The sequence below is a fragment of the Anopheles arabiensis genome, chromosome 3, assembly GCF_016920715.1.
Source record: "Anopheles arabiensis isolate DONGOLA chromosome 3, AaraD3, whole genome shotgun sequence".
Lineage (NCBI taxonomy): Eukaryota > Metazoa > Arthropoda > Insecta > Diptera > Culicidae > Anopheles > Anopheles arabiensis.
The window spans coordinates 18415518-18442346 of NC_053518.1; the positions used below are offsets into that span (position 1 = coordinate 18415518).

A 26829-nucleotide genomic window follows, 5' to 3' on the forward strand; every position below is an offset into this window, starting at 1 on the left:
CAACAGCCGCCGGAAAATGAGCTACAGAAGTCACACGAAACGGGCACCAACCTGAGCGAGCATCAGCTGCGCGTGCAGGCCTCCCTGCAGCGGCTGAACATCCCCGACTGGTACAAGCAATACTCGGGCAAGGATGGTCCGGGCAATGCGACGCCGGCCGGGCCGACCACAGCCGCCGGTACCACCGGCGCAAGCACCGGCACCGGCGGCGGCATACTGCGCAAGCGCAACAGCGACGTCGGACGGTGGACCGGGCTGAGCTCGAAGACCACTTCGCTCAGCTCGCTCGGATCGCACCGGTCGGACCGTAGTCCAGTGATGCTGAGCCCCTCCGCACACAGCCACCACGGTCAGACCGGCTTCTCCCGATGGTCCACGTCCCACCTGAACTCGAACCAGACGTCCCCGAGCGTGTCGACGCGCGGCTCGTTCACCCGGGGCGGCCTGAACGCGAGCGTCATCTCCGGCTACTCGACCGCGTCCGCCGCGACCGGTGCGAACCACGGCAACGGCAGCAGCACGATCCGGAACTCCTTCCGCCAGCCGTACCTGGGTTGGCGCAGCCAGGAGAAGCTGTCGCAACCGCGCACGCCCGCGGAACGGTACGCGCTGCCGGTGCGCACCAAGTGGCAACCCCAACATTAACGTTTGCTTTTTTGTTTTTGCTTTTAGATTGGCATCTTCACTGCTGCAACAGCAGCAAGGCTCGAGCAAACAGAAGGAGCACCAGCAGCAGCAGCAACAGTCGAATGAGCCGAAGGGCAAGCAGCAGCAGCAGAAGGACGAGTCCGTCGTCACGCCGGAAATTCAATCCTCCATCATAGAAGTCACGTCAGCGATTGTACATTATGTAAATGACCAAACAAATCGACACTCACGCAGTAGATCGACTAGTCCAAGCCAAAGGTAGGGGGAACAAGGATAGGGGGAGTCAAAGCCCTTCCAAATGCGAACCCAGCTGCACTACTAACTTCCTGCCGTTTGCCTGCGTTTTTAGATGTTGGCTAGAAAGTTCGTTTGTTGGTACCCGGCCCCTCGATTCCCCCCAGACGCCGCTGATCGAGAACAGTTCCGTTCTTGGATCCGGCCACCAGCAGCAGCAGCAGCAGCAGCACCAGCATCAACAGCAGCAACCGCATACGGCCGGTGACCATTATCGGTTTAATGCTGGCCGGATGAATGGCGTCGGTGAGTCGACCCTGATCTAGACACACAGCCACACAATCCCCCACACGTTGTGCTTGTTTTCGTTTGTTTTATTATTACTCCCTCTTCCCTAAAACCGTATGCGTCACGCCGCGAGCGAGTAAGGGCTTACGTTGCGTTTTGACACGGTTTTCGCTGTTGGTTCGATTTTCTTTTTACGGCACAATTATTTCTTTTCGTTTGTGCATCATTGTGTAATTGTCACCATACTTCATTACCGAGCATTATCATCGTCGGCCAACACACTGTACTTTTACTACCAGTAGTTGTTTGCCAATTATAATTATAATTATTATTATTGTGACGTTCCGTTCCCTAGCGCCCTATTCTCTGAGGGAGAAGTGTGTAGCAAAAAAAAAAGAAGGTGCATCTTTTAGAGACAAGGGGCCTCTCTCTCTCTCTCTTCTACTCCCTGTAGCCGGAATGTAGAGCAACGTAAATGTTGCATTTTCTTATTTGATTTGTTTGGTACTTGTAGTTTACTCTTTTCCAACCGGAGCTGTAGGACCATATTTGGTTCTATGTTCTGGGTTTTTTTTTTTTGTAATTTGCTCCCCCTTTTCTGTACGATAAGAAAAAAACCCCGCAAATTGATGCTTTAGTTGTTTTAAGTCCTCGGCAACCTGAGGCTCCAACGGATACACACGAGCGCGTATAATTTCGATCGATTTATTAGTGTTCGAGTTCCAATTCAGTTCGAATTTTTTGTGTACAGTTTTCTCCCCTTCTTTTGTAAGCAATTTTAACATTTACTCGCGTTTCCAAATTGCAACGATCCAGTTGTCGGGACACAGTATGGCAGAGAGAAGGAATTCTGAAGGGAACAGCAGCACAGTACAATACGTAGCACGGTATTAGGTTGTAGCTTTGCAGCGTTGCTATTGCAATGACTGTTTAGAAGAAGCAGAAAAAAGGGAAAATTGAAAAGCTTCCGAACAGTGCAGTAGCAGTGCAAGGACAGTGGAAAGTACGGGAAATGCATTTTGTCCGTTTGGCTGACAAAAGAAACAAACGAAATCGAATGTAGAGCGAAGGAAACTAAAAGCTTGCGAATTTTAGTGATTAGTGGTTAGGACATTGCAACAACACGACACCCTTACTCGATTCGATAAACGAGCAGCACGAGCTAACGAACGCTAGAGCTTGCGAAAGCAATAGTCGATGTTTCGATGGTTCACAAAATTCTAGTGTGCGGGTTCCGCTGTGCTATATGCAGGAGCGAAACAGATAGATGAACAAGAGTAGAACAATCAATCATGACAATCGTTTTAATAGTTAGTCAAAATCAAACGTGTGGTGCAAACGCGTTCAACTCCAAAAAAATTTCAAAAAAAGAAAAGTGTGATACAAAACGAAAACAAAACCCTGTACGTGCGTATGATCGCTCGTAAGACGAAAAACCGTCGCAGACGATCGTCGGCGAAACCCCAAAACGCAAGGGAAGCAGGGCACGCGAAGCGCCACCGATCACCTCCTCTTATTTAAAACGTGCGTTAAATTAAGGAGTGTTTTGATTTGCGGCGTTTTAGGCAACACCGAACCGAGTTTTGGATAATACGAGGGAGCGAGCGACAGAAGGAGGTGGAGTACAGAGACAGAGTGCAGAGTGGATGTAGGATAGAAAGGAATACATTTTGTTTCGATACTCGCGATAGTGCTTTGGCAATGGTTTGACGATTGTTTATTTGAGAGAAAGTGATAGGATTGCAAAAAAAACAGCTGATCGTACTGCGCAATAAGCGAGAAGCAAATGAAAAGTAGCTTGATTTGATTTTGGTTAGACTTTTATTTTACCCCGCGACTCGGTTTAGTTTACACAAAGCAACGGTCTTATTAATATAAAATGGAACTTTGAATCTTTTGCAAAAAAAAAACACACGTTCATCATTTATCTGTATTTGTGAAACCATGTCACCCGCGTAAATAGCGATCCCGATCAACCCCACCCCGCAAGCAGTAATATTGAAACCGGCACATGCCTTACGAATCGATTCGATTGATGGAATGTTTGTAGTAGAAAGGAATAGATTTTACGATAGTACCCAACCTTTTGCGAATCTTGCGAGCACGATTAAACACGGCACACTGTGTAACTGTAGAGGATGGATGCTTTCTTGTTAGCGTTAGCGCACTAGATGATACAACGACGACAGCAATAGCAACGATATATGCTCCTTTACATATAAAACAACAGAAGAAGCGTAGGGAGAAAGGGAGAAAAGGGAGCATCTGCGGTTGGCTGCGGCCTCTCTATCTATCTCTCTCTTTCTCTCGCACGCTTGCGGAGCCCTCTGTCTAAGCTTTTTGTTAGTGTATAAGTTTTAATTGTATAACTCGTATCCATAATCTTATTATTACTATTACTATTATTATATTATTATTTAACTTTTGCCTAATTTGTATAAGTATTATTATCGTTTACAAATAATAAAAAAAACCAACACTTTTCTGCTGCAATATATCCCCATGATACGTATAGAGAATGTTTTGTTTTCTGTTTTGGTTTTCGTCTATATTTGTTCACTCTTTTTGTCATCATTGTTTCACTTTTGTCTTGTTATGTCTGAGTTTGTAAATAGTTTTAGCACTTTCTGTTATTTATTTTGTTAATCGGTGCTTCCTTATCGATTGTTCCAGTTCCAGAAAGATGGTTACACTTTTTCATAACTTTTTATATTCTTGTTTTACCTGGATTGTTACTTAATACCTTTTCTTTGATAGTTTTTGTGTATGTTTGCAAACATGTGTTTGCTGCTATTATTCGATCGGTTCGGGATATCGCCTCAAACCTTTCTTATGTTTCGTTGGCCATTATTTTTCCACTTTGCGCCTCGATCATGCCATTTATCTTAGTTTCGTTTTTTTTAATGAATTTTATGACTATTTTGTTATCATTGCAAAAATTGATGCGCTTCATCCAAAATGTTGTGTTTAAGTTTTTCAACCAACTTTTATTCCCAAGACAGCCGGCCATTACCGGCAATCCTTTAAGGTAGTCCGTAATGTGTATTGGGTGACATACATTCATACGCAGGAAGTCCTTTTGCATTTGGAGATTTCAACGATAGCGAGGCGAAGACAAACGAATGTGTAATTTGTTCAGCTTGTGAGAAAAATGTTTTTCCAACGTGTCTTTTTTTCTTTTCTCTCTCTCTCTCTTTCTTCTCTCTTTTCTCTCTCTTTTTCGCTCCACGTGCGTGTATGTGTGTGTGTGTGTGTATCGCTGGTTTCTGGGTTGGTGATGATGATCATGATGGTGGTTTTTTCCTCGTTTTCTTTCTGGGGATGGGATCATGGTGGTGATGCATTGTTGCCACCTGCACGTGTTAATGGATTGTCATGCTAAACCACCCCCGTCCGGCACTAACACACGCACTACTGACACAAAACGCCGGGTGTGCAGGGGGAGCCGGATCGGCGGTGCCAACGTTCTCGCTACCGGCCGAGCATCAGTCGCCCGGATCGGCCACCCTCGAGGATGTGCTCGCCTCGTTGCTCGGCTTGCCAGCCGATTCACACAGGTCCTCAGGTATGAACCTGTAAGTTCTACTCCAATACAAAGCAAACAAAAACGAGTCCGGAAACAATAGTCGGTGATGATCCGTTGTGACGCACCAAACACTCGCACACAGTCACTGTGAAACACACAAGTTCTTTCTCTTTCTCTCTCTCTCTGTCTCTCTCGAACACGTCACTAAGTGCGCTTAGTGTTGTGCTAGAAGAAGCTGCCAGTGTGTACTTTTAGATGTGTGTCCTAGATGTTGCGCTCGATCAGTGTTTTCTTGTTATTTTCGTACTATTTCTTACTCTTCCTGTTGGCTTCTGTTGGCTGCTCCGTTACTCTGCTGAGCTTAGATTGGGATCTGTCTTCCTAATAACCTTTTTACCGCACTCTGTAGCTTCTCAGTGTCGCTCTCAGCTCAGTCTCCCTGTCTCTCGTTATTCTTTCAATGGTTACGTTACGTTACGCTAGAGTGTTGTGTTTTGTTATGCGTTACTTTCCTGTCGCTAGAGCAAACGTGTTCTTGTGGTTGTTGTTCTTTCTTTGGGGGTTTTTAGGCTATTCTACCGTTTGTTTTTCTTCTGTGTTTCTTTGTGTTTTATGTTGAATGTTGAATAACAGGCATCTGCCACTAATCTACCACTAAGCGCTAATTCAATCAGAAGTACGTTTGAGTTCGATTTGTGCCGTTTGATTATTGTGGTTTGATTATTTCTTTTCTTACCTCGAATTTTGTAACATATAACGTCCTGCTTGCCTTGCCTGTGTGCATAATGTAAAGGAATGAACCGTACTCTAACCTGCATGAAGGATCTTTCGGACTGAGCTGCCCCTTTTAAACTAAAAAAGAAAACATCTAATTAAACTAATTTCGAGTCCAATATACGTTCAGTATAACGTTAGGTTACCGTTTTCTCCGAAAACACTCGATACTTTAGTCGACAAGATAGACAGATGAATGTTATAGCGTCTAGAGATGATTCGTTTCGAACTCTAACCTAATTTTTCGTTCTTTTTTTCTTCTTTTTCTTCATTCACACATGTGTTTGTTGCGTTTTTGTGTTCTCGTATGCCTTTCTTTCCTTTTCGTTTTCATCCCCACTCCCAAAACTGGACGACTCCGACCCTGCAGCAGTTGGCAGAAGAAAAGATGACCGTAGCACACGCGGCTACCGAGATGGCGGCATGCACTAGGCGGAAACGATGGCCATTGCCACTGCCGTTCAGTGTCGTGCCGTCCTGTTCCACGAAACCACCAAACGTGCCAGCCAGCGCCTGTCTGTGAATCTCAGAGTCTCTTCTGAACCATCAACAGTACGTATCGTGTGAACGCCCGCAAAACGCGTCAAGGCCGTACCAGCAGCAGCAAATCTGTAATAACACACATCCATACACACGCTCAAATGCCTTTTTTTTTTTTTTTGCTATGTCCAAACCCGTTGTGTGAGATCTCATTGTGACCGTACGGCTGTCGAACCGAAGCTGAAGTGAACGATCCTCCTGTCTATATACTGTGTCGAACTGAATCCTTTCGATCAATGCCCCCGGCCCAACTTAGTGCGTTTGTTTGCGTTTTTTTTGGTTCTTTGGTTTTGTGTTCCGATGTGTTGCTGCCTTTTTATTGTAAGTGTTTTCGCTCGGTCTTTTTCGTTGCCCATTACATTTACACACACTACAAGCAAGCTCTTACGTCAAAAAAATCGGCTGACACAATCACTCGGCTTGAGCTGGTTTTTACTGGGATATTCTTGATGCTTAAGGTTTCTTTTCATTTATTTTGTTTGTTTGTTGAAATTGGTTCGAAAAACGTCTTTCAAACTGTGGACCCATTTTAAAACTATTTTCTTGTATTGTGTTGTTTTTATTTTGGTTTTTACTGTAGCTGTTTGATTGTTGTGTAGTGTAGCGTGTTTGTTGCTTGCTCGAAATTGTTGTATTTTTCTATTAAGTTATGTGTAGAATCGAATACTTAGCTTAGTTTTAGGTGATGTTTTTGTTTAGCACAATATTTAAACAAGATTTCTTTTTGAGTGCTCCCACTGATGTAAGATGATATGTGTGCATTAAGTGCAAGATATTGTAAGCAAAAGAAATTTAAAGCAACAATAATAATTGCTAATTTGCTTGTTTGTGGCGAAAATATTGCGCATTTAATAGACTATCTCGCATAATGCAACGAAAAAGAGTTTTAAAATAACGAACATTTTTTTCATTTTTATCGCTCACTGCAAAATGCGAAAATATTGCATACTGCTAGGCGGAAAGTAGTCTTTTCCCCCTGTACTTTGGGCAGTTGTTAAGCTTTTTCTGAACGCGGTAACGCAATTCATCATTTTCATGTTTTGCTGAGGTTTTTGTAATATATATTTGAGCTTAATAATGCCCAAGCGATTTGAAAAAGAGTATCAACAATATTCAGTGAAGTGATAAAAGTGTTTTATACGATTACACAAAACGATTGCGCCTAAAAGTATGCAATGTGCATGTATGAATAAATCTCTCAATCTGTGTCAATTGCTTCTCTTTCTCTATTTGTCTTTTATTTTCTTTAATAAATAATTGCAAGCTTATAACATGTGCTTTATAATTTAAGAATAATTTTGCATTGAACAGACTGCCACTGGTGTACATTCAATCGAAGTTTTGAGACTTTTGCTTCAAAATCAATGTATTGCCACATGTCATCTTACATCAACATTTCAAACCTTCCAACAAATCGATAAATATGTGTACATTTTTTGCTTTTAATTACAACTGTTTTGCTAAACCTGCCGCTTTCACGTACGCTCTCTGCTTTCTTTCTCCCTTCTCATGCTCTGTTTCCGACGCTATTCGACCGATTTGCTCCGTTGTCCAATCGCCTTCCATCGTTCCTTCCCAACTGATCCTTCCTACCGATCCTTGTACCTTTTATGTGCGTGCTGTATGCTTGCGATTTGTTGCTGAATACTCACACCCCAAACAAAAACCCTCTTCATCCTGTCCTATTCCTCTCCTTTACCCCCATCAATTGCATTGCTGTTATGTAATGGATGTTTGAATGTTGTTGGACGTGTGTTGGACGCGGGCCGGATTTGGGGGAACGGTCACCGAAACAACAACCCCATTACACCCCACAACTACACCCCCATTGGAGCAGCAAGTGTAGCTAATGTCTGTCTCACGCCAACAGCGCCCAACAGCAGTAACCACACGCTGCAGATCGAACCGATGCAGACGCGCCGCCGAAGCGAAGGTGATGCGGCGGGCACGCGCAAGCGCAACGACAGCGGTGGCTCAATGGCGATCAGCAGCACCGCCACCACCACGACGACAACGAGCGGCAGTACCAACCAGAGCGGCCGGCACAACCACCATCACCAGCAGCAACAGCAAGGGCAGCCACAACCAGCGTCCAAGGGCGATCTGCTCGGGGCCGGATTGGACGCACGGATCGCCCGGCGCGTGTCGCTCGACTCGGCGGAGGCGGCCGGCCACGGGCACTACCTCAAGTGCCGGTACCCGCGGTGCGACGCCACCGCCACCCTCGCCGAGGCCCGCAAAACCTTCAAGAGCTGCCACAACTGTTCCCATCTGTACTGCTCGCGCGAGTGCCGCCGGGCGCACTGGGAGCGGCACCGGAAGGCCTGCCTGCACTCGCGGGTGTCCGCCCTGTGCCGGCTGGTGCTGTCCACGTGCAAGGACGACGCGGACACGCTCCGCCACCTGAGCGTGCTCGCGCGCCGGGGCTACTTGTCGCAGGGGCGAGGTGTTGTTAGAATACTGTTCCGCAGCCCGGAGCGGGCCGACTCGTTCATCAAGCAGGGCTTCCAGTGCCTGGGCGAGGTGTCGTACGTGCGCTGGCCGGACCTGCTGCCGGCCGAGATGGGACCGGAGCTGTACTCGGAGCTGCTGAAGCTCAGCACCGAGTACAAGCCCGACTCGAAGATGCTGCTCTACGTCGCGATCTGCGTGGTGTCGGAGGCGCCCGGCAGCGCGACGGCCCCGGTCAAATGGGAGCGGCAGCTGGTGTCGCGGTGCGCGAAGCTGAAGCTGTGCCGCACGGTCGTGAGCGAGATCGTGAGCGGACCGGGGGCTGGGGAGCGGCCGGGCCCGCGCCCCGATACGGTCGGCGATGTGCTCGTGCTGTCGTTCAACATCCTGTCCAAGACGACGCAGCGGGCCCGGGAGCAGGTGTCGCAGAACGTGCAGACGGTCCTGCGCCAGCGGGGCGTCAATCTGCGCAAACACTACCCGGAGGTGTACCAGCGGCTGGCCACCTTTGTGGAGGGCAGCACCGATCGCTTCCTGCCGGTGACGCTGCACCCCCGGGACACCGCTACCGGGCGGTCGTTCGTGTGCATCGTCATGCCGAACTACGGCGACACGGAGCGGGTCCAGTTTCCGGTGTCGGAAAACGGGGACGATCGGGTCGTGACGGTGGACGTCGGGGCGGATCTGGGGGACGATCTTACCAGCAAGCTTTAATGCAGGAGGGTGTGGGAATGTTCTCTCCAGGGTGGGGAAGAATATGTGAGTAAAGTGTTTTAATTTCGTTACCCATTAACACATACAGGTAAGAGTGCTGCCGAGGGCGCACGCATGGTTGAATATTCAATTTTAGTACACTTTTTAGTACATCTCCTAGTATACGTTGGTGTACACAGAGAGACGCAGACACACAAACATATCCTTAGTATGTCCAAGAGGAGTGAGCTGGTAGATTCGTGCAGCCTCTTGGATGAGAAGTTGTCGTTACCAATATTCAGTTTAGTCCTCTACAGTGCTCCTCGTTCGTGGGAAAGCAATAGGAGGCGTTTGGTTTATAACGAACACTTCCAGGATTGCAATATGCTATGGTTAGTGCGTATTATGTTTGTTGGGCTTTGTTTACACAACGGTAGAGCAGACAAATGATGCTCGATGAGTAAGCTCTCGCTGCGTTAAACAGCTAGAATAAATCCCCAAAACACCCCTTTAGATAGTAGAACAAAATACCAAAAGTGAATAGTATTAGTACATAGTAATCTTCCTCTCTTTACTAAACGCCAAATAATAACACACCACGTACGACTTTTATACCCGTAGCAGGAGCATTAGGATATTGACATGAGCTTCTGTAGCTTAAATGAATATTGCCCTCAAAGAACTACTTTAGTACACTAATTGTACTTAACTCCAACAAAAACTCCAACTAAATCTGAAACAATAATTCCCATTTTCTTCTTCCGCTTAAGTGAGCCATCTAATCTGCCAAGTCTGTTTTAGCTTTGCTGTTTTTTTTTTCTTTCTAATCATACTTGTCTCTTGTCGTTTGTTCTGTCTCTATTGGAGCCCTTTGTGAGCATTAGTCACTACCCTAGTTACTAAAAAATGCTAAGGGATAATAGATATTTGATTAAATAATAGTAAAAAGTACACAAAAATAGTGTAAATTGGACAGATGTGGAGAGTGAAAACAAATCAGTATTGGGATCAATTTCCAAAATGTTCATCTACGTGTGTTCTAGTATGATTAGGTGAATGGAAGTTGGAAGCAAAGAGTGTAAAGAGTGGCCAGAGTGGCATTGTCCACCATCTTTGGTATTCTTTGAGCGAGCAATAGCGAACCAATTTATTCAAAATTGATTTTTTTTTCAATGGAGTCTTCAATATATTCAATTTTAATTCATTTATACTTCTTCAATAGATGAGAGCGGTTCTGTATGTTAGTTGACTCGTTTTTGGAATACATGGACAGCTAAGCTATCTCTGTCAGTTTCGTTTAAGAACCTCCCAAAAGAGCGTGAAACACTGGCACGTTTTAACGTTTCAGCATTGCTGGATAAGCTTTTGTTATACTAGTGACTTTCCTTTGCTGTTTGTTAATATCTCAAACTTGTCCTCATCTGCTTGTTCACAGAATCCATAGTCGTAAGGCGTTGGATTCTTTTTTTCCAACATTCTGAAGTCTACGTCTAACGAAGAAATCAAGGTTTAAAAATCTCTAAAATACATAGTCTCACTTTACTCTTTTTGATTCTTGATATCCACATTACAGCCTGTCAATTAGGCAAGATACTTAAGAGCTTTGTCATTGTTCACGCCTCAGAACCTTGTTTAAAACAACAGAAGTTTGAAAATGCCACTACAAAACGTTAATGTCTTACGTTAAAGGACAGCAAGAGTCGTTGTATTAAGTTCGAGGTTCTCTATCATAAATTGTCTTTCAATGTTAACTTTAGACATTGAAATACAGTCTTTCCCCGAGTTACGCATAACTCGAGTTACGCGAAACTCGAGTTACGCAAATTTTTTTATTTTGACATTTCATAAGTCACATCAATACAATTTTCGCCAACTATGGTCAAATGCAATATAATTTTAACTATTGTTGAATGTTTGAAATCGCTAAAACCATAGAAATAAATCTAATCTTCTATCTTCTTCTTCTATTTAGCGTAACGTCCTACGACGACATGCCATGGTCCATTGTTGGCTTGAGCCTATGACTCCACGACGGACATGTTATTGAGTCGTTAGAGTTGCTGACTATACCACGGAATCACCCCTAATCTTTAATAGGATTCGTATTAAATTTGTATTATATGTTTAATTTAGTGCATGAAAGCACTACATGCGATCAAAAGTAACCATTTATCAATAAATTTTTTACTGAAAAACGTATTTCACATACGCGAAAATCTGATATAAGTCTCCGGAACGCAATATTCGCGTAACTCGGGGAAATACTGTATCCAAGATAAGTCGTTCTGAGACATCTAACGACTAAAGATATCTACACACCTTGAATACATCCAAAGACGAGATAATCAGCCTCTAACTGACTTCCTTGTTTCATGAGGATTAAAGAAGCAAACACCAAAGATCTAGATGATTGTATAATAAACAGAAACAATATGCTACAGAATTACTGGAACGATCCTATTTGACACGATTCTGAATTTATACATTGATTTCAGACAATCCTCTTATTTACTCACACTGCGCATACTACTCTCTTCAGACCTCTCTCCAGTGCGTAAGAATCGGCTCCTGTTTGAAGTCTCTTGCAAGTCGTCTTTAGTTTGATGTTTCATGCTTGATGTTAATCTCGCCTATTGACTTTGGCGCTACTGAAGACGTTTTGAGGCACACGATCAAGCTCGTACATCGGAACACTCGCATGTATAGAGTAGCGTCGTTTAAGAATGCGTTTGGTTTGGTTTTGTTTTCTCTGCCCTCCATTCCCGGTTTTGCACAACCCTTCATTATTCTCTCGCATTCAAAACAAACATAAACACACTTCCCTAAACGCGATCACTTGCTATTCCAACAACACTTCCCGCACGGCGACCTAAGTAAGTTCCTCTTTCATACAGAGTCCCCAATATCCTCTCGAGAGGGAAACCTCTTCGTAAAGCTTACTCTCTCCAATCAGCCAAGTATTTAATGTGTATAATGTTGTAATGAATTTCATTGCACCTGCGTGGTGGTGTACGGGGTGGACAACTGCCGCACCGAGTCATGGCATGGCGTCTCGCGGTTCAGTCGCTCAGTCGGTAAAGTGGTAACTACACTACAAGCAACCAACAACACAACGTGACCGGCGTGCTTTCGACGTGCAGCAATGGTATGGATGGGAACAGTGCAGCAGCCAGCGTCAGTCGGCGAAGAAGGTAGTGTCAGTAGGGTTCGACAAGGAGCCACACCAAATACGCCTTGTACGCCTTCACAACATCACCACAAATGGACGTTTTCACTGAAAAGAAAGGATTCTATGATGATGTGAGGGAACCATTCAGACGAGGCAATTTAATAATAATGACATGAGAAGCGCATTGTTCCTTACCAGGAGAAGAAAAAAACTTTGGACTCGTATATTCCATTTGACATTAGTCGTATTAACAACAGAGTTCAAAACCTTTTCCTTTAGAAAGCTTTTTAAACATGTAAAAGCTATCAAAACAAATATTATAAGTTGAAGATCGAACCGACGGAATAACAAATCAAATCACACACGCTGGACAATAATATCAAAAAAGAGATGAAAACATTACAAACAAGCTTTTGAAACAAATCATTCAACTGAGAGAACAAAATTCAACACTCTTTATTCCCCTTCCTGACCTAAAAGCACCATTGTGTAGCTTTCTCATCTATTTAAACCCTTTAAAACTAGAAACCCTGTGTCTTTAAACCCTTAACAAGAAAAAAAACAAGCGAATGAGCCTCGTGTGACCATCTCACTAACATAAAACTTAAGAGCATAAAGCAGGAACAACAACACGAACCAACAAATCTCGCTTCTGCTTCCGCGTTCCATTCAAGTCCAAGCCAAACTAAGATTAAGAGCACTCTGATGCTAATACGTAATAAACGAAGCAAACTATGCAACGCCAACATGAATGCTCTTTGACACAGAAACAGAAGGCAACCGCCATCATTCGCTTTGCTTACTCGCTGAATCTGCGGCCGACCCTTAACTTTTGTCACCTTTTTTCACGTAAACAGACAACGTGGTTTGATTTCGTGGGAATGTGTGCGTGAAACTGTACACTCTATCATCATTAACAAGCCAATATTTAATCAATGATAGATGTAAACAAAAGAGAACACTTACCAAAGGAAATTGTGAAATATGCTGTGTGTTAAAATCAATTGTTCTGGAGAATGTTGGAAAGGGTTCTATAACAACTCGAAACCATTTCCAACGTGGGCATATGTTTTTTTTTATTGTTTGTTTTATCTTTTTCATTTTGTTTATTAGGTTTATATTCAAATGATAATTTCACAAACAGCTCAGTTGATCGAAAAACTATTATCTAAAAGTTTATTTAGTTGGAACGAAATTGAAACAAGAATGCTGAACTAATAATAATAAATAACAAAACTCTTAAGCTAAAGTGTTCCAGGCGAATAATCGTTCAAAATACAAGAAAGCAGAAAAAGAAAAGTAAGCCAATGAGCCCAAAAACAACAACCAATGGAATAGCGCGTACATGTATTTGGATATATTGTATTTTACTATTATGATTATTACTTAATGGATAAGCAAACGGACAAAATATAATACTGTTGTTAAAAGCCCTGTAATTTGTGTGTTTATTTGTGAAGGTATTCCTGAGCTTTTCAAAATTCTAGAGTTCATTATTTGGTGGTAAGTAACAATCTAATTGTAATATTCAGTATTTAAGTCGTCAAAGCTGTAAGGCTGTGACACAGCCTGATATGTGTGCTCTTTAATTGCATCTCAGCTAATTTTTAGAAGATCTGTAGCCAGAAAATAAGAAATGAATATAATTATAATACTGAAATGACACCAACAGAACCTGCAATTGTTCCTAATGCTTGCCACCATCACACACACCATAAACTGTGTTGTGTAGTGTTGTGCTATCACATTTATGAGATTATGTTGTGGATTATTTCTGTTGGGCAGTTCAGCCGTTGCATTGATCGTCAATCCATTTCATTGCTCGTCTTGTCGGTTATTTGACAAAGCGGTAGAATATCGTGCCACGGATGTCGTAGTTTAATCCCGCGTTTCGCATGACATCTTTCAAGACGATATTGAAAAGCAGACAGAAGAGCGTCACCTTGTCTAAGAACCTATGAGATTCCAACAACCTATGAGATTCCTTTCATGGTGACCTTTGATAGCAAGTTCAACTTTTCAGAAAAGTACGTCTGCTGAATGATGTTTGATAGATTATGATGTTCTATGGAATAGTCTGCCAGTTTGAAGTCGGTGGTGCGTGAGGATTTGGAACTCTCGGTCCTTCAGAAGATTGTGCCCTTCCACCATTCGATCACCTTTTCATCACATTGTGCAGACATAATTTTAAATGGCTTTTGGCATTTATAGGCATGGATAACCTATCATCGTCGTTATACTTACGGAATTTGTACGTGTGCAATACCAAAATAAAGTATTAAGAGCATCTTGTTTTGAGTTTATTTACAAGATTTTTGATCCCTCATTCCAAGCTTACTTTATTTCTTTCTTCATAAATTACAACATTAATTAAAATGCAACAGTAATAATCTTTTAATTAAAATTTATTAAATTAACTTATCCTACACCTAATCTAGCGCATACCAAACTATTAGACTCAAAAATTTCAATTGTATTTCATAGGTAATAGCACAAACGTCAAAGTACAAAAATGAATGAATGATTTGTTTAATTTTCGTAAAATATTCTATTCGTTGATAGTTTGCGTTTGAATCAAGTTGCTTAAGAGTTGGAGTGTTATTCATCTTAAAGTACGTATTTATGCTATGTTGTTTAAATGCCATTTGTGATCTCTCTTACCGTCTGGTCTCTATAACTCCCTGTGTAACGATTACATGCTAATGCTAGTCGTAGGATTCTTAAATACCTTTTTCGAATGTAAAAGTAAAGATGATGAAATCTGTAATGTACACAACTCGTCTAACTAGAAAACAATGTTGATCTTTTACTATGAAATTATTGATCAAAAAGCATAAAATTTTCCTTCTAACGACATGTAAAAATGAACATAACAAAAAAATTTAAAAGGTAAAATATGAATTGCGAGCAGTCTCTGCAAACTAAAACTATTCTTTATTTTAAGGCCAGAAATTTCAAGCCATAAACAAGAATAGAAAATTCCACCAATGTAGAATCGAACATGCCAACATACTAGTTGAGAGAGGAAAAAAAACTTCAAATTACAATAAAATATGATTCGGAAGGCTTCGGGACGGTTTGTAAAAAAAAAACCAATGAACTCATTCAATTGTTTTAATTTTTTTCGCAATCAAGAAGGACACCATATACACCATTATATTATACCACCATTATATCTACCATTATAACCCAAGAGATATTTAAAAACAGATATCGACTTTTCATCATAGATATACTCTTCGATAAACATCTCACGATTACCACTATGATTAAGTTGGTAACGATTTTGTTAAATTTATTTTAACAATTAACTTCTACGCCTTGCTTTATCCTTCCGATGTAGCATAATCGCGTTAAGATATCATCTGGAGCATGGACTTTTAAGTATTATTAAAAATCCATAACAAAACAGATAGGACAACATATATTTCCTCATTGTATTGATCAGTTTGACTGAATTTGTGCTCAATATTTTACTGTTTTTACGGTCAAATCCATTCCTTTTACGTTATACGTTAGGTTAAATATTTCATTTCCTTTCTTTTTCAATTTGATGTGCATCGAAAACAACTGGGGTAACTGTACCAGTATTCGGCAGTGTACCTGTTTTCGGAAGGGTAACTAAAAACGTGTAATAACGCAAAAACACGTTGAAAATTTTCTCAATACATATTTTTTAAATAAAGATATGCTCATTTGTTGTTCATACACGAAGTTTCACAACATTTCCTTGCATATTTTTCAAAATATCAAACAAAATGTGCAGAGTTCAACATATTTCGGCAGATTTGCTGTCAGCCAATAGTTTGGCAGGTTTCATTATTAAGGGAAGTTCCCTAGACATGGGCAAAATGAATCAGAACTGAATGATTCATTCCAATCTTTACACTGAGTGAACGAGTACCGCACCGCCAGATAAATGGAAATGATTCTTCCGCACGCTAGCGGTGCGGTATTGATTCTCCGTGCGGACGCTCTCCCTGTCGACTATGAAAGTGTGCGATACATCTCCGCACGCTAGCGGTGCGGTATTGATTCTTTGTGCGGACGTTCTCCGCGCCGACTATGAATGTGTGCGATACATCTCCGCACGCTAGCGGTGCGGTATTGATTCTTTGTGCGGACGCTCTCCGCGCCGACTATGAAAGTGTGCGATACATCTCCGCACGCTAGCGGTGCGGTATTGGTTCTCCGTGCGGACGCTCTCCCTATCGACTATGAAAGTGTGCGATACATCTCCGCACGCTAGCGGTGCGGTATTGGTTCTCCGTGCGGAAACTCTCCATACCGATCATGAAAGTGTGCAACAAACCACCGCACGCGGTGCGGAGTTCATTCTCCTACTCAGAAAATCAGCATGCTTTTTCGATCTGATAGTGTGTTAACTAGAACGAGAAAGCTTCTGTTATCCATGTCTTCTTTCCCGTTCCGCAAAATAGCAATACACTCTCGCTCTAGTAGTTTTTTTTCACCAGACCGAAACTGCAGGTAATTTTCCATATGTTTGAAGCAACCCATGTCGGCTTTGAATTTATGTAGAAGATTCTCCTCATGGACTACAGTTTTTTAAACTGTACGATTAATTGAATGAGTGTTATGAATCCGTTGTTTTGAACGGCGATAAAGTTACATTTTTATAAAAAAAATACTTTAAACGAGTAGAACACAAAATGAATAATGATATAAGAAAATAAAACAAATCGTGATAAATTTAAAGTTTAGTTGAGCATTAAAACAACTGATTTCCTTTTTCTATGTTTGTAAATGTAACTTTATAAAAAAAAAATAAAATCGGGTGGATATTTTTGCAGCATATAATCGATATTTAAAAACGTACCGCACCTCAGGCGTGCGAAAGAATCACCGCACGCGTTCAGTTCATTTCACTGAGCGAACTGGACCGCACCTGATCTTTAAAAAGAATCATTTTTCCCATGACTAAATGTTCCCTTAGGGAACCAGAGCACTTAACAATGAAAGTGTGGTTTTTATGAAAGATTCTATGGTTGCAGATTTTATACTAGCCCGCTTGGAATTTTAAAATCACTAAAAACAAGTAATTATTTACTTTAAATGCTGCCGAAAATAGGTACACGATGAATGTTGATTTTTGACAGATCAATGCTTTGGGCTCCTGCCGAAACTTGAAACAAAAACACAGTTTTGATTTCGTTGAATATTCATTTAAAACTTAAGCAGAACACTACAATGCACATAAAGCCACATTTCTTGTATCAAATATCACCAATTTCACTGCAAATTATCCAATAACTTGAGAGAAAAATAATAATTTGTAAGCCAGTCGGAGCCGTACTCTATAGCCGTCAGGCAGTCTCATTTCTCCAATGCCTACTTTGATTGTAACTTACATCAAAGTGACTGTAAAAGTTGCCAGCAAAATGCCCAAATTGGGCAACATAAAATTAATAATTTAAGCACTTTTCAACACTAATCTTAGGGAAAAGAAAGTGTAAAACTGTGTTAAACATTTTTGTCCACCTATTGGCATTAATTAAAACATTTACCGATCCGTATTCGCGTTGCCGAAAATAGGAGCCTGCCGAAAATAGGACCAAACTGCCGAAAATAGGAACAAAAACAGTGTTTACATTTTTATGAATATCGCTAGAAAATGCATTTGAAACGGCAAATAAAAAATAGCACAACATAATACGATCGTCCATAATAATGTCACTTTCAAGAAAAATAATAAACATTGTAAGTTTACGCGCTGTTTTAGTGAAACTGCTGCACTAACCTGCCGAATACTGGTACATTTACCCTGCGTAAAAACATTTTATTTGGTCAGTTTTGATGTGTAGCTGTGTCGAATGATGAAAGAAACTCAACAATTTCGTGCGCTTTGTGTTCAATTGCAATGCTCCGCAATTTATTCACTTTTTCAACCGGAATTTGTTTGAGTGATGCAAGATGCTTAAATAATACAAGCATGCGTTCTTTTAAACAATACTCTATGATGGAAAAGAAGTTCAATTCATTTAGAGGAAGGAAGAAGTCAACCTGTCTTTCTTTCAGCATTTTTTCTCCCATTTCTTTGAGAAGCTCTTTTCCAATTTGCTCGGTGGACGCACATTCAAGTAAGCACTTTCCATATAGGTTTGTTACATGTAACATCATTTTCAAATTGTTAGAAGCTATTTGTTGTCTTAAAACATTCTTGTCTACTGTAGCATTAAATTGAATAAATTTCATGATAAGTGTAATATTTTCTGTAGCTAAACTGTAATCTAAGGCACTCCAACCGAACAGCTCATCTTTTACATTGATTGAATCTCCAGAGATCTTTTCCAACAACTCGTCGATGATATCTACTTCTTTATACGCAGCTGCCAAGTGTAAAGGTAACCGTCCAAGAGCATCTTTCTGATTGACGGCAGTAGGATTGTTGGAAAGTATATCCCGTACCTGTTGTGATGATCGATTGAGTATAGCCATGTGTAGTTTACATTCATGAATTTGCTGTAAAACCACTCTATCGAAATTGTCACGCATGTAAAGACAATTATTCGTCCAGTATGAAGTCGACCGGAAAAAGGATACTTTCTTGAATCGATCCTTGTGATCGAACAGCCAACAAGCTGCAAAGTACTCCGCAAATATTCTATGACAGAATTGAATATTGCCCTTGTTTTTATGTATTATTCCCGTGAGCTCTGAAGCCTGAGCAATTGCCTGTAAGCATTGCTCACTGTCTCGTAGTTCATCTTGCGGTAAAAGGTTATCTCTCGTGGGTTTATCAAACACATTAAAAATTGCCATCAAACACACCTGTCGTTTGTTCAAAATATTCTTATATTGTGTGTGTTTATTCGGAAAAAAAGCCACAGCGAGGCAACCAAACACGTCTGGATCAAACATTCTTGTCAAAACATCAAACTTTTCCATTTTACAAGTTTTCTGAAAATAATCAAATGCCTTAGTTTTCCAATCATCTGTTGTAAACTTCTCATTGAAAGCAGCATAATGAAATGCATTCCATCCGTTTGCCGAATTTGCAACTGACGGATCAAATCCTTTGGCAATCAAGCAGGGCAACATGAAAAAGCACCCATTCTCCACCGTCCAATGAAGAAGATTTCTCCCTGCATCGTCGATACTGTTTAGATCGGATGATTGATCCAGGAGATATTTGAATGCAGACATCGATTTCTTATGAAAAACATGACCAAATTTCGGTAACAATCGCATAATGTTCCGAATAAGCTCGTTCCGGATGATTGTGTTGGTTTTTCGAACAATGTACTTCAGCACCTCCATGTTTCCTACCGATACTGCACAAGAAAGAAGAGTTTCGATTACTTTCTGTTCAACGAGACGGCCATCCCTATCAGTCATTAGCGACCTTTCGTTGTTTTGAATACAGCAGGTAGAGGGATACTCATTCACATTCATGGATGGAACGTCACAATCAACTTCAGCATCACAGTGCATGTCTTCCATGTCTTTCAATGTGTGAATATTTTGTTCCAAGCATAGCTGTCGAAAGAGTTCTATAAATTCTTTCATATTTGATCTTTTAATGGCACATTTAATAATCTCAATGATTGTTTCATTCGCAACTTCTTTCGGAAGAGCAACTTTGAACTCACTCACTATGATCATTGCAATATCAAATGCTCGATTATTACACGCTTCTTGAAACAGCTCAATGAATGTATGTTCTGGAATCTTTGCTCGGGATTGTAATACAATTTGTTCGAACAATCCAAACGTATTTTGATTCAGGATTGACTTCACAACTGATGAGTGCTTCAGATCATCCAGGGGCGCAAATATGTCAAGACGTTTTTCGTCAACCAAATACTCTACCACTCTTCGGTGAAAGCTTTCCGCGGTCATTTTGGTATGTTCATGAGCCTCTAAACATTTGCCACATAAATGTGCATGATCCAATAAACTCCTCAAATTGTTCGAAAGTGTTTGTTCAAACAAGACATCCTCATCAACTGTCGCCTGATGCTTTAAAAGAGTGTTGATGAAGCTCTCATGATGATACGCAAAAGCGTAATCTAAGGCACTCCAACCGAACAGTTCATCTTTCACATTGATTGAATCGGTAGACATTTGTTGCAACAAGATATCGATAACATCTACTCTTTCATTCATAGCAGCCATATGTAATGGTAAACGTCCAAGAGCATCTTTCTAATTGACGGCAGCAGGATTGTTGGAAAGTATATGACGTACCTGTTGTGATGATCGATTGAGTACAGCCATGTGTAGTTCACATCCATGACTTTCCCGTAAAACCATTCTATCGAAATAGTATCGCATTTGAAGAAAATCGTCCTTCCAATATGACGTCGATCGGAAAAAGGATACTTTCTTGAATCGATCTTTGTGATCGAATAGCCAACAAGCTGCAAAATGCTCAGCAAAATTTCTATGACAAAACTGAGGAACACCATATCGCACTTCTTGTATTATTCCCGTGAGCTCTGAAGCCTGAACAATTGCCTGTAAGCATTGCTCACCATCCCGTAGTTCATCGGGCGTTAAAAGGTTATTTCTCGTGGATATATCAAACATAGCAAACATTGCCATCAAACAGACCTGTCGTTTGTTCAGAATATTCTTATATTGTCTGTGTTGATTCGGAAAAATAGTCACAGCGAGGCAACCAAACACGTCTGGATCAAACATTCTTGTCAAAACATCAAACACTTCCATTTTACAAGTTTTCAGATAATAATTAAATGCCTTAGTTTTCCAATCATCTGTTGTAAAGTTCTCATTGAAAGCAGCATAATGAAATGCATTCCATCCGTTTGCCGAATTTGCAACCGACGGATCAAATCCTTTGGCAATCAAGCAAGGCAACATGAAGAAGCACCCATTCTCCACCGTCCAATGAAGAAGATTTCTCCCTTCATCGTCGATACTGTTTAGATCGGATGATTGATCCAGGAGATATTTGAATGCAGACATCGATTTCTTATGACAAACATTATCATATTTCGGTAACAATAGCATAATGTTCCGAATAAGTTCGTTTTGGATCATTGTGTTGGTTTTTCGAACAATGTACTTCAGCACCTCCATGTTTCCTACCGATACTGCACAAGAAAGAAGAGTTTCGATTACTTTCTGTTCAACGAGACGGCCATCCCTATCAGTCATTAGCGACCTTTCGTTGTTTTGAATACAGCAGGTAGAGGGATACTCATTCACATTCATGGATGGAACGTCACAATCAACTTCAGCATCACAGTGCATGTCTTCCATGTCTTTCAATGTGTGAATATTTTGTTCCAAGCATAGCTGTCGAAAGAGTTCTATAAATTCTTTCATATTTGATCTTTTAATGGCACATTTAATAATCTCAATGATTGTTTCATTCGCAACTTCTTTCGGAAGAGCAACTTTGAACTCACTCACTATGATCATTGCAATATCAAATGCTCGATTATTACACGCTTCTTGAAACAGCTCAATGAATGTATGTTCTGGAATCTTTGCTCGGGATTGTAATACAATTTGTTCGAACAATCCAAACGTATTTTGATTCAGGATTGACTTCACAACTGATGAGTGCTTCAGATCATCCAGGGGCGCAAATATGTCAAGACGTTTTTCGTCAACCAAATACTCTACCACTCTTCGGTGAAAGCTTTCCGCGGTCATTTTGGTATGTTCATGAGCCTCTAAACATTTGCCACATAAATGTGTATGATCCAATAAACTCCTCAAATTGTTTGCAACTGTTTGTTTAAACACGGTATTCTCATCAACTGTCGCCTGATGCTTTAAAAGAGTGTTGATGAAGCTCTCATGATGATAGGCAAAAGCATAATCTAAGGCACTCCAACCGAACAGTTCATCTTTCACATTGATTGAATCGGTAGACATTTGTTGCAACAAGATATCGATAACATCTACTCTTTCATTCATAGCAGCCATATGTAATGGTAAACGTCCAAAAGCATCTTTCTGATTGACGGCAGCAGGATTGTTGGAAAGTATATGACGTACCTGTTGTGATGATCGATTGAGTACAGCCATGTGTAGTTCACATCCATGACTTTCCCGTAAAACCATTCTATCGAAATAGTATCGCATTTGAAGAAAATCGTCCTTCCAATATGACGTCGATCGGAAAAAGGATACTTTCCTGAATCGATCCTTGTGATCCAACAGCCAACAAGCTGCAAAGTATTTCTCAACAGAACCAATACAAAACTGAGGAATACCATCTCGCACTCGTTTTATTATTCCAGTGAGCTCTAAAGCCTGAGCAATGTCCTGTAAGCATTGCTCACCGTCTCGTAGTTCATCGGGTAATAAAAAGTTATCTCTCGTGGGTTTATCAAACAAAGCAAACATTGCTATTAAACAGACCTGCCGTTTGTTCAGAATATTCTTATATTGTCTGTGTTGATTAGGAGAAACAGTCACAGCGAGGCAACCAAACACGTCTGGATCAAACATTCTTGTCAAAACATCAAACTTTTCCATTTTACAAGTTTTCTGAAAATAATCAAATGCCTTAGTTTTCCAATCATCTGTTGTAAACTTCTCATTGAAAGCAGCATAATGAAATGCATTCCATCCGTTTGCCGAATTTGCAACTGACGGATCAAATCCTTTGGCAATCAAGCAGGGCAACATGAAAAAGCACCCATTCTCCACCGTCCAATGAAGAAGATTTCTCCCTTCATCGTCGATACTGTTTAGATCGGATGATTGATCCAGGAGATATTTGAATGCAGACATCGATTTCTTATGAAAATCATGACCAAATTTCGGTAACAATCGCATAATGTTTCGTCGAATAAGCTCGTTCCGGATGATTGTGTTGGTTTTTCGAACAATGTACTTCAGCACCTCCATGTTTCCTACCGATACTGCACAAGAAAGAAGAGTTTCGATTAAATTCTCTTTAAAGAGACGGTCATCTCTATCAGTCATTAGTGACCTTTCGTTGTTTTGTATACAGCAGGTAGAGGGATACTCATTCACATTCATAGATGGAACGTCACAATCAACTTCAGCATCACAGTGCATGTCTTCCATGTCTTCCACTGTGTGGATATTTTGTTCCAAGCATAGCTGTAGAAAGAGTTCTATAAATGCTTTCATATTTGTTCTTTTAATGGCATATTTCATAATCTCAATGATTGTTTCATTCGCAACTTCTTTCGGAAGAGCAACTTTGAACTCACTCACTATGATCATTGCAATATCGAATACTCGATTATTACACGCTTCTTGAAACAGCTCAATGAATTTATGTTCTGGAATCTTTGCTCGGGATTGTAATACAATTTGTTCGAACAATCCAAACGTATTTTGATTCAGGATTGACTTCACAACTGATGAGTGCTTCAGATCATCCAGGGGCGCAAATATGTCAAGACGTTTTTCGTCAACCAAATACTCTACCACTCTTCGGTGAAAGCTTTCCGCGGTCATTTTGGTATGTTCATGAGCCTCTAAACATTTGCCACATAAATGTGTATGATCCAATAAACTCCTCAAATTGTTTGCAACTGTTTGTTTAAACACGGTATTCTCATCAACTGTCGCCTGATGCTTTAAAAGAGTGTTGATGAAGCTCTCATGATGATAGGCAAAAGCATAATCTAAGGCACTCCAACCGAACAGTTCATCTTTCACATTGATTGAATCGGTAGACATTTGTTGCAACAAGATATCGATAACATCTACTCTTTCATTCATAGCAGCCATATGTAATGGTAAACGTCCAAAAGCATCTTTCTGATTGACGGCAGCAGGATTGTTGGAAAGTATATGACGTACCTGTTGTGATGATCGATTGAGTACAGCCATGTGTAGTTCACATCCATGACTTTCCCGTAAAACCATTCTATCGAAATAGTATCGCATTTGAAGAAAATCGTCCTTCCAATATGACGTCGATCGGAAAAAGGATACTTTCTTGAATTGATCCTTGTGATCAAACAGCCAACAAGCTGCAAAGTATTTCTCAAAAGAACCAAGACAAAACTGAGGAATACCATCTCGCACTCGTTTTATTATTCCAGTGAGCTCTAAAGCCTGAGCAATGTCCTGTAAGCATTGCTCACCGTCTCGTAGTTCATCGGGTGTTAAAAGGTTATTTCTCGTGGGTTTATCAAATAAAACAAACATTGCCATTAAACAGACCTGCCGTTTGTTCAGAATATTCTTATATTGTCTGTGTTGATTAGGAGAAACAGTCACAGCGAGGCAACCAAACACGTCTGGATCAAACATTCTTGTCAAAACATCAAACAACCTCGTTTTACAAGTTTTCAGATAATAATTAAATGCCTTAGTTTTCCAATCATTCGTTGTAAAGTTCTCATTGAAAGCAGCATAATGAAATGCATTCCATCCGTTTGCTGAATTTGCAACTGACGGATCAAATCCTTTGGCAATCAAGCAGGGCAACATGAAAAAGCACCCATTCTCCACCGTCCAATGAAGAAGATTTCTCCCTTCATCGTCGATACTGTTTAGATCGGATGATTGATCCAGGAGATATTTGAATGCAGACATCGATTTCTTATGAAAATCATGACCATATTTCGGTAACAATCGCATAATGTTCCGAATAAGCACGTTCCGGATGATTGTGTTGGTTTTTCGAACAATGTACTTCAGCACTTCCATGTTTCCTACCGATACTGCACAAGTAAGAAGAGTTTCGATTACATTCTTTTCAACGAGACGGCCATCTCTATCAGTCATTAGCGACCTTTCGTTGTTTTGAATACAGCAGGTAGAGGGATACTCATTAACATTCATGGATGGAACGACACAATCAACTTCAGCATCACAGTGCATATCTTCCATGTCTTCCACTGTGTGAATATTTTGTTTCAAGCATAGATGTCGAAATAGTTCTATAAACGCTTTCATATTTGTTCTTTTAATGGCACATTTAATAATCTCAAAGATTGTTTCATTCGCAACTTCTTTCGGAAGAGCAACTTTGAACTCCCTCACTATGATCATTGCAATATCGAAAGCTCGATAATAACACGCTTCTTGAAACAGCTCAATGAATTTGTGTTCTGGAATCTTCTTTCGTGATTGATATACAATTGGTTCGAATAATCGATAAGAATTCAGGTGAATGATTGACTTCACAACATATGAGTGCTGAAAATCATCCAGGGGCGCAAATAAGTCAAGTCGTTTTTCGTCAAGCAAATACCTTACCACTCTTCGGTGAAAGCTTTCCGCGGTCATTTTGGTATGTTCATGTGCCTCTAAACTTTTGCCACAGTAATGTGCATGATCCAATAAACTCCTCAAATTGTTCGAAAGTGTTTGTTCAAACAAGGCATCCTCATCAACTGTCGCCTGATGCTTTAAAAGAGTGTTGATGAAGCTCTCATGATGATAGGCAAAAGCATAATCTAAGGCACTCCAACCGAACAGTTCATCTTTCACATTGATGAAACTTGCAGACATCTTTTGCAACAACTGGTCGTTGACATCTGCTCCTTTATCCACAGCAGCCAAGTGTAATGGTAAACGTCCAAAAGCATCTTTCTCGTTGATAGCAGCAAGATTGTTGGAAAGTATATCCCGTACCTGTTGTTCAGATCGATTGAGTATAGCCATGTGTAGTTCACATCCATGACTTTCCCGTAAAACCATTCTATCGAAATAGTTTCGCATCAGAAGAAGAAAATCGTCCTTCCAATATGACGTCGATCGGAAAAAAGATACTTTCCTGAATCGATCCTTGTGATCGAATAGCCAACAAGCTGCAAAGTATGTCTTAAAAGTACCAAGACAAAACTGAGGAATACCATATCGCACGCTTTGTATTATTCCAGTGAGCTCTGAAGCCTTAGCAATGTCCTGTAAGCATTGCTGACCATCCCGTAGTTCATCTTGCGGTAAAAGGTTATCTCTCGTGGGTTTATCAAACAAAGCAAACATTGCCATCAAACAGACCTGTCGTTTGTTCAGAATATTCTTATATTGTCTGTGTTGATTCGGAAAAATAGTCACAGCGAGGCAACCAAACACGTCTGGATCAAACAATTTTGTCAAATCATCAAACACTTTCATTTTACTAGTTTTCAGAAAATAATTCAATACATCGGTTCTACAATCATCCGTTGTAAAGTTCTTATTGAAGGCAGCGTAATGAAATGCATTCCATCCGTTTGCCTTATTTTCATCCGACGGATCAAATCCTTTGGCAATCAAGCAGGGCAACATGAAAAAGCATCCTTTATCAACGGTCCAATGAATAAGATTTCTCCCTTCATCGTCGATACTGTTTAGATCGGATGATTGATCCACAAGGAACTTGAATGCAGACATCGATTTATCATGCCAATAATGAGAATAATCCGATAACAATCGCATAATGTTCCGAATAAGCTCGTTACAGACGATTGTGTTGGTTTTTCGAACAATGTATTTGAGTACCTCGATGTTTCCTACCGATACTGCACAAGAAAGAAGAGTTTCGATTACTTTCTGTTCAACGGGACGGCCATCTCTATCAGTCATAAGC

At 40.8% G+C, this 26829-nt stretch overlaps 1 protein-coding gene across 21 annotated transcripts in view; it reads left to right on the forward strand.

Moving 5' to 3' along the window:
* Positions 1–26829, forward strand: part of LOC120900599 (filaggrin) — a 148856-nt gene that overhangs the window by 91252 nt on the left and 30775 nt on the right. For 6 of the 21 annotated variants that reach the window (XM_040307827.1, XM_040307838.1, XM_040307846.1 and 3 more), the window contains 5 exons: positions 7–602; positions 673–906; positions 998–1188; positions 4610–4735; positions 7848–13762. In XM_040307827.1, the coding sequence (XP_040163761.1) occupies positions 7–602; positions 673–906; positions 998–1188; positions 4610–4735; positions 7848–9175 (2475 nt within the window). In that variant the 3' untranslated portion in view covers positions 9176–13762. Of the gene's footprint in view, positions 1–6; positions 603–672; positions 907–997; positions 1189–4609; positions 4746–5840; positions 6023–7847; positions 13763–26829 lie in introns of those variants that run through there. The other 15 variants (XM_040307828.1, XM_040307830.1, XM_040307833.1 and 12 more) reach the window with 13 other exon arrangements.